We start from the raw sequence: 9,110 nt of genomic DNA on the forward strand, positions 1-9,110 counted from the left end.
ACAGTTTTTTTCTCTTTTTTTATAAAAACTAAGTATGATTGCGACAAATAAAAAAAGTAACTATGAACAAGTACAACGAGTTTAAAAAATCGTAACATTATGTAATACTTTTAAATACATCTCTTGTTTTTCTGTGAATATTCTCAGAAAAACAAATTAAAAACAGTTCTGTAATGTTTTTCATTTACAAAAAATAACGAATTTAAAAAAAAATAAAATGGACGAACAATAAATATACAAAGAAAGTGATCGCACTGCCACATGTTGTAGAATTAAACTAAACATAATGGTTTTAAATTGAATCACTTGGTGACGAACACCAAAGCCACTGTTCTCATCTATCACGGTACCATCGACCCCGTGGTTTACGTAATTTTCGCGGTGATACAGGTGGGGACGACGATGCAGATGCAATTTTCATTTTTTTACGTTTCGGTTGATGATGATTAGATGAAGATGAACTCCGTAACCGTCGATTATTTTCAATTTTTGTTTGATGTAACGGTTCTAGAGAATCAATTTTTTGTACTTTAACATATGGCTGAAATTCTATGCTAGAACGACGATCCGTTATAGATTTTTTAAGTTCCGCACGCGCACTAGTTTTTTGAATCGCCGATAACGACTCAACAATTTTTGCATTTAAAATGTTATCAACATTATCACCCCATTTTTCAACTTCCGCACATTCTTCAGCTGTAAAACCTAAACAATCGGATGATGGATTTCGAGATGGATTCCGACTAGGTGATATAATAGGAGTTTCACTTCCTGGAACAGTTCGCGACGTACCTGCACGCGTTTTGTTCTCTTTATTCTCGATACTTTCAACGTCCACACGTTCCGTTTCACTTTTATTAAATATTAAATTTTTCCTTTTTCGTCCCCTACGACGTACCTCAACCGGTTGTGGTTCTAAGGAATTATTAAACATATCACTTGTTGTGTCACACACTGCACCCACTGTTGCATCAGAGTCTTCATCAGGAATACCTGGAAAATGACGACGAGACAATACTCGCCGTTTATTTGGCCATCCAGTACGATTCTTCTTTCGACGACATTTTCTACGAAATTCTTTTGGTGTGAATAATGAATAATTACCTTGGAATAATCCACTTTTCTTTAAACAATCTTTACTCCATTTTTCTTTCGTGCCAATCTCCAGAACTTTGGAATCACGATACGTATTTAATATATGAACAAAATTATGGTCCTCTGATTCGGTTTTACTATCTTCGGGAGAATCATATTCTATATGTAGATTATCAATTTCCGCAAAATCTTCATCGTTAGCTTCTAAATTATCTAAATCTAAACTAAATTTACATGTTTCTTGTGTATCTTGTGGAATTGGCGACGGACATACTGAAACCGAACTTTCATTTTGTTCGTTGATTGGTGGCAATGACTCTCCTTCGGATTCCCTTGTATTTCGTCTGCTGCGTTGTTGTAACAAACCGCTAAGAATTGCCAAAGTTGACGCATGTTGGCGTGGTGATTTTCGTGGATTTTTTCCTGGCGATAATAATCTTCGTTTACGTTTAGTCTTATCAGTCGTGGATTGTTTACTACTAGTATTGGAAACTTGATCCTCGTGAATAACATCCAAAACATCGACGTTCGAATTCACTTCGGAATGATTCGTTTCCGAAATATCTGATTGTGGAGCGACAGGTGGAGTTGGTGGCGGTTGATCCAATGCTTTTATCGATTTAATTAAATGTTCCTTACATGAAGCAGGATCTCTTGGCATTAATGGAATATTTGTTTCGTATGGGAGTGGTAATGGTATAAATTTTGGACAATGCATTTCAATAAATAATTTAAAATCACGCTCAACTTGTGTTACCCGATTTGCAAAAATCCTATCACGCAGTCGTTCTGATCTCCGTTCGAATGTAAATGTGACTTGATCCATTGGATTTTGCGCAGTATTACAGCTATTAAGTGATGATTCAAATTTACGTTTTTCCTCATTCACTTCTTGTTCAGTCTTTATAGTCGTATTTGCGCCAGGTATGTCATGATGTCCTGTCATTAACGGGAGAAAACTACCTTGGAAGCGTAATCGTGATCCAGGTGTTTCAAATTTATAGTATTTCTCGTTATCCTGGATAAATACTTCAGCGTGCGTCCGTCGGCGTTTCTTGCGACCACGGCCACGACCGCGATCCGTACTCCGCACTGATTCATCGCAGCTACTTATTACGCTACAGTCCTGTGAATCTTGCGAACCCTCGTCAGTCAACTCAGACTTTGAAAGGATCTCCACATCACTAGACTTCACATCACTTGATATATCCTGTGAAGTAAAACCTCCTGTAGTATGCCGTTCTTCATCTGTCTCACAATCTTCATCATCATCATTTTCACTTGAAGAATCACGGCGTGGAAACATAAAATTTTCCGCTTCATTACTAAGTGTAGATAATTCTGATTTGCGCACTCGACGAAACTTAACCACAAGGCGATCATTGGCCGGTGGAGATGTTCGCTGTACTTGAACATCATCTCCATTAACGGTTTCCTCTTCTTCGATGATTGGAGTTCTAGCACGATTATTTTTAGTTTCTTTATGCACCGAAGTTGTACTTGAACGTAACTTTGAACTTAACACTTCCACTTTGTAATAAGCACGATTTTCCGATAGTAGGCGATCGTCGGCAGTGGGACGTTTCGGTCGATTAGTTGAAGATGATTTCTGGGAATTTTTTTTAGTTTTTGTCTTTTTAACCAAGTGTTTGCTAAGTGGTTGTTCATCGTCATCCTCGGTTTCATCAGCATCGGTTTCATCGTTAACACGATCTTCTTTTGAAGGTTTTACTGGATTGCCCTCATCTTCAGCTGTTGTACCTAATAAATTACTTGGTAACCATAATTGTTTCTTTGAACGTAAATGATGGACTCCATCACTTAACGCTGGTGATATTGGCGCAGCTACTATCGTATCTGGTATAGTTTTTTCACAAGCTGAACTAGATCGTGTTATTCGTACATTATTAATCGTTGAAGATGATTTATCAGGAACTTTCTTTGGAGGTGTTAATTGATTATCACCATTGATTTTAATTTCAATTTGATTACGTAAGTTCTTACGCAATGACCTTCGATTGAACATTGTACAATTGTTTAATGTAACATCTTCTTTACCCCCCGTCGCAGCTGTACCATTTAAACGTAAGAATGCTTCAACATTCGCACCAGCTGTGATAAGCGTATCTAATGATAAAAAATTAGCATCGTCTCTAACATAACTTAAGTGAGTGTCACTACGAACATGTTTTGGTAAATCTTGATAGTCAACGCGACATATTTCACAATAACCACTTTGTACCGGAGGTGTATCATCTACTTTAACACTACGTAATGAAATACGGGTTTTTCTTATCATTTTCTCTGCACCAGTTCGTTTTGTAGCTACGATTTGTTGATTTGTATTCTGATCTTTTTTATTGATTACAGCAAATGGTGATACACCAGGTTCGGCATCTAAGTTGATTGTAGGCCACGCCGATAATTGTTTGTAAATCGGTCTGGCATCCCTATAAAATAAATTTTTATAATTAGGATATTTTTCTTTAATTATTATTATTATTACTTGTAGAGTAATTCATAGATCGTAAACGAGAAAGAAAGTTTTAGGAATTTGAAAGAATCCTACGAGAACGGCTGTTGATTCTACGAGAACTAGAATACGATCTTTAAAGAATAGGGGACTACTACTTCCTCTAAATATAACGTGAATTCAGTTTTTGTCTTTATTATTTCATATGTGTTTTTTATTCGCTGAAAAACAATGCATTTGACTCCTCGCCAGTTAATTTTTATAGACCCGATGGAAAATATTTGCCTGAGTATACTCAACAAAATCATATTCATGCGGCTTGTGCTTTTTCGATTTACACTCATCAGGTGGGACAGAAGTATCTCTTTTCCGCACTCCACATTCTTTTGGATTTTATATTCTCAGCATTTTTTATCCTAAATATTTGTTACTTTAATAATAAGTATTTGAAAAAAATGCGGTTTTTCGCCGAAAACTCGTTATTGATGAAAATAAAGATTATACGCGTATAAAAAATCAATTTCGGTTGTACATAAACAAAATATTTTTTTAATATTTTATTTTCTTCAAACGGTGAGGTTAATTAAAAAATGTCAAGAGTCAAAAAGTGTATATAATTGTACAAAATAGAAATTCATATGGTTTTCACATCCAATTTTTGACCGGAGCCACAAAATAGTCTTTATTTTCATCAATAACGAGTTTTCAGCAAAAATCCGTACTTTTTTTTTTTTTAACGCTTACATATCAAAAACAGTTAGGTTTGGTAAAAATTGTCATGAATCAAAAAATACTTAAAATCTTCTAAAATATAATATTTGATGGCTTTCAAGTTAAATTTTTGTCCTGAACCACAATATAATCTCTATTTTCGCCAATAACGAGTTTTCGGTGAAAGTCTCCTTTTATTCAAATGCTTATTACTCGAAAACACGGAATATGATTTTTTTTGAGTAGGTACACTTAGGTTTTAACATCTTTCCCCTGACTCCCATAAAAATTATCTGACGAGGATTATCTTTGCTCGATTATAATTACCTTGAATAGGGTTCAAATTTAATAAAGGGTGGTTTTAAATCTTCAACTTTAACAGTAGATTTTAACTTGGATTTCTTCTTTAATGTTGATAAATCATCGGATTTTTGTAAAATTGATGCAGCAACTTTTTCTAACCAATTTAAAATCTGAAAACAGAAAACCTGCATAAGTTTAAACAAATAAATTTTGGATTGGTTTAAAAGAACAAATGTTACCTTTTCTACTGACCATATAGGAATACCCCAAATTCGAGCATTTTCAAGTGGATTAACAGCTGTTTTATTTGTTGACTGTAATCGAGCTCTTTCAAGCATTGCATCTGCACGACTTTTCTATTAAAGTATAAAATAAAAGATATTTAAAACAAACCAGAAAAATATCCTTTTTATGGATTGTGTAGGAGTTTTGTAATGCCTTTCTTTTTGATTTTATTTTTTGTGTTTAACTTACAGGTTTTTTTCTTTGGGAATCCGATGGTGTAAAAGGAGATTCCACGGCTGATGTTGTTGAATCATTTGATAGCAATGTGGATGACCTTGGCGTCTGTGGAGTTTTTGGGGTTAAAACCGACGATTTGTCTCCAGCACATGAATAGTTTTTATCCGATACAACATGTGTAACTTCTTTTACCAGAAAATAATCGATTTCCTATTTAAGTTACAACAAAAAAATTAGTAAGCAATGCTTTTCAGACAACATTCGAAAAAGTTTTAATGCTATTCAGATGGTTAATTTCATTCGAAAAGTATACATATTGAAGCAAGACTTAAATATATATTCACAGATATTTAAACTAAATATAGATAGCGTAATTACCTTGGAATACGAACGAAATGAGCCGTCAATACAATTATAATAATGCAAATATTATTAGACGGGCCGAATCCGTGGTACCGATTTTTAAAGGACAGCATTTCTGAATTTTTACATGCCTCTTTTGAAATGTTGCTATAATTAGGATCTTTCAGGAGTTATCCTTATTAAATTTCATTCGATTTTTATACCGCAGGTCATCATGCAAGAGTGGGGGTGAAGTAAAGATCGGGTTGGAGAATTTCAGATCTTTTTAGCGAGAAAGAGTTAATATAACAACACGGAAAATCGACAAAACAGCTGTTTGTTATTTCGATTATCGATTTATGTTTAAAACTGAAGCAAGTTTAGATATAGAAGCCTCTAACCAACGATATGTCACAATTAGTTTATACACATTTTTCAGAAAATCCTGATTCAATGTTGAATGTTATTTAATTTTTAAAAATTACCATAGACTCCAAGCCCATAACTTGCAAGATTATTTTATTATAGAGCTCGGGATTGATTCTCACTTCGAAAATGTATCATGCCGCAATATCTTAGGCTCACCATCCACCTCCAGATCTTCTCATCGACTGTTCCAGTCATGATTCGTCTTGGCGTGACAGGAAGGACAAACAATATTATATACATACATCTAGAGAGCAAAAGTAAACAAGTTTACTTGTTTCCGTCGTGTGGAGACTTATTTTTCTCTCCGGCGGAGGCAGAAAACGGTAACTTCGTTTTGTAAAGCGGGCAGAAAGTTGACACTTGAGATGAGATGAGAAAAAAATTTTTTTTTCGTATTTAGAAAGTGATAATTTTGACTTGACAATTCATATTAGACATTCCTTCAGTTAATATTAGCAATCTAGTTTTAGTAATACACGTTCGTGAATAATACAAACGAAAAGGTTTTACTGAACGCAAAAAATAAACATACAAGTTTAAAATTTTACATTTTAAAGTTAAAAATGATGATTAATACATTGTTATTTTTAAATTTTAATAAATCGTCACTGAAATTAACCACTGAGAGCACTGAAACTTACTGAATGCACATAATAAAATCATTTCACCGGAAAGTACTGTATTTTGATATATTATTAGAACAGGGTCTGTATACATAAGAATAATCGGTATGTAGGGTGTATATTATACTGATTGAATAGTAACTAACCGAAAAGTTTATAAAAATTTGATAAAGAGTTCATTTAAGTTGGAAAAAACTTTGCAAATTCATGAATAAATAATTAAAAAACTTTGAAAAATGACATTACAATTAAATAAATAACACTAAGCACATAAATTAGGGACAAATGTCACAAAATGGCTTTTAGTACAATCAATCATGTGTAGTTGGCGTTCGTATCGATTCGAACAAACTCATTAAATTATAATTTATACAACAAATATCAAATTCTTATTAAAAAATTATCTTTAATTAGATAAAAATAAATTTGCTGAAATTCTATCCTTCGAATATAAAACACATTCGATAAAACTATACGTATAATTCAATTTTGGCGCTCATTTTTTTAAAAACAAAAAAATGCTAATAAACAAAAGAGGACTTTTTAAATTAGTTGTGATAATTTTTTTTGAAAACTTACACCGCCAAGTTCTTTAATTTTCGCTTCAATTTTTGAACAAATAACATGATTTTTAATATCCAAATAAAATTTAAATCTGATTAATGGTTTTGATCCTTTCACTAAACGTACTTGGCCTGAAAGCCAAATATAAGGTTATGTAAGGTACCCAAAAAAAAAAATTAAAAATTATAGTTGAGAAAAACAATAAACAAATTTACTTTTCACTGTTGAAGAATCCACATTTTGTTTTGGAGTTGAATTTGAGAGCATCACTTACACTGACTCATGAAGTTAGAAAAAAAACTCTTTGTTTTAAAATTATTTTATCAAACTCACTGTAAGCAAAAATACGTATAAATGTTAAAAATGAATGTAGAAAATAATTTGCTTAGCTGTACTGAATGCTGACACGACTAACAATTCACTCATATGCCAACATTTTAACTGTCCGTGAGAGGTTTTTCAATGATGTAATGTAATGATGCTAGGCTCTAAAGCAGCGGTAAAACAAACAGTTCGATGTTTATGTATCCGTTACGTTTTCATTATCAATTATTTATCCAAAATCTATATGACTTTTTGTGATTTGTAGTCGATAACAAAACAAACAATGTTTTTTTAATCATACATTTTATAATTTTAATATCACTTTATTCTACAAAATCTAGTTAATAAACTTTCAATACAGATACAGTACATAAATATACATATACATTCTATTCTAAACAACTTTAATATGCATTAGGGTACGTTCTATCATTATTAGGTGCAAGTTTATTCAAGCATCAATTGACTCGACAGACCTTACGTCTGTGTCTTTAAAACATCAAGAGGTACTTGCTTAAGTATAACAACTTACAAAATGGTTTAAATCAAATTTATTTATAAGAATAACCCATGAACTGACTTTAATTTTTCACAGTCCTAAAATCATTTTTTTTTCTTCAAAACAGATACAATTTCACTAAGCTATTGACTTATTAAAACATTAACTCCCACACCCGCTTATATAAGGAGTACCTACTGGATTGATTTTGATTAGCATATTTAATTTGAAAAAAAAAATCAATTAAGATTTATTTACCCGTTTAAAGAATGACAGTAAAAAATCACATGGTGATAGTGAGATGGCTCTGAAAATCATTGATATGCTAAAACGTTTTATTTTTAAATTTCATTTTCCACTATTTTCTGATTTTCAATCGTTATGGTAATATTCATCCAAGTGACAATTTAAAAAAATTATGACTGTTGTTTCGCCTTGCTGAAATATTTTCAAAATTTCATATGAAAAAAAAGATTTTAGATTCAAAATTATTCTGATTGAAATATAATTTTCCATAATTCGAATGTACTGGGCATTTTTTCAAAAATTCAATATTCTAATTCGAATTGAATTAAATTAATGCAACATAAAAATTAAATTTAAAAAAAATGCAATAAATCATTTTATAGGCCTCCTACAATCAAGAACGCATCCTAGATCGTTCAAATTCGGTTAAACTCGTCATTTATATTCGTTTATTGGTCTAGGGCATATGTGGATGTATTTTGTAGCCAATAATAATCAATGTTATCTTTTGTAATTTTTTATGTCGACTACGGACTGAACTCAAATAATATATATTTTAAATAAATGTCTGCTGTATGTTATATTATTGACCTGCTAAATAATATTGTATTAAATTTTTTCCAAGTTTTAATAAAAGTACGCAGTATCTATTTTTTTTTCAGTTCGATCAGCAACCAACACCGCTTTTAATGCTACTAAATCAGTTAAAAATATTATGTTTTTAAAATAAAAAATATTTTCATTAATTTATGCTTAGTAATAAAATAAATATTTTTTGAATAACTTGAGTAGGTTGTTTTTAAAATGTTTATTAAAAATAATTTTATTTTTATTCATGTTACAAAATGATATTTTTTTAAATTCAAGATCCGCATTTTAACGGAATTTTTGAGTGACGCGGATAATGGATGAATTTAAAAAAAGATACCTTAGGTTTTTCTTCATTTTTATGAAAAATACGTCACATTTTCCATTTTTTTCTCTAGTCAATTGTTTGTAAATAATGTATTTCGTAATAGGATGGAAAATTCCTTTCTTA

The 9,110-nt window shown here is 31.6% G+C and overlaps 1 protein-coding gene across 3 annotated transcripts; it reads right to left on the reverse strand.

Annotated features, from left to right (window-relative positions):
- Positions 1 to 46: 46 nt before the first annotated feature.
- LOC123295258 lies at positions 47 to 7,750 on the reverse strand. Of its 3 annotated transcripts, XM_044876529.1 has the most exons (6): positions 7,218 to 7,750; positions 7,018 to 7,133; positions 5,057 to 5,254; positions 4,822 to 4,938; positions 4,607 to 4,752; positions 47 to 3,545 (listed from the first exon to the last, which is right to left on the reverse strand). In XM_044876529.1, the coding sequence occupies exons 1-6, from the start codon at positions 7,267 to 7,269 to the stop codon at positions 335 to 337; spliced, it is 3,840 nt and encodes a 1,279-aa protein (XP_044732464.1). In that variant the 5' UTR covers positions 7,270 to 7,750; the 3' UTR covers positions 47 to 334. The 3 variants fall into 3 exon arrangements, with proteins under 3 accessions (XP_044732464.1, XP_044732466.1, XP_044732467.1); XM_044876531.1 differs by lacking the exon at positions 7,018 to 7,133 and having other exon boundaries at positions 7,218 to 7,747; XM_044876532.1 differs by lacking the exons at positions 7,018 to 7,133; positions 7,218 to 7,750 and adding an exon at positions 6,457 to 6,574.
- Between the last annotated feature and the right edge of the window lie 1,360 nt (positions 7,751 to 9,110).

This window comes from Chrysoperla carnea, chromosome 3 (assembly GCF_905475395.1).
Source record: "Chrysoperla carnea chromosome 3, inChrCarn1.1, whole genome shotgun sequence".
NCBI classification, from domain to species: domain Eukaryota; kingdom Metazoa; phylum Arthropoda; class Insecta; order Neuroptera; family Chrysopidae; genus Chrysoperla; species Chrysoperla carnea.

Coding starts and splice junctions, on each gene's coding strand:
- LOC123295258 (XM_044876529.1), bottom strand. CDS start 7,269: ATGCTCTCAAATTCAACTCCAAAACAAAATGTGGATTCTTCAACAGTG. Junction 4,939..5,056: donor ATTCCCAAAGAAAAAAACCT/GTAAGTTAAACA, acceptor ATACTTTAATAG/AAAAGTCGTGCAGATGCAAT. Junction 4,753..4,821: donor CTATATGGTCAGTAGAAAAG/GTAACATTTGTT, acceptor TTCTGTTTTCAG/ATTTTAAATTGGTTAGAAAA.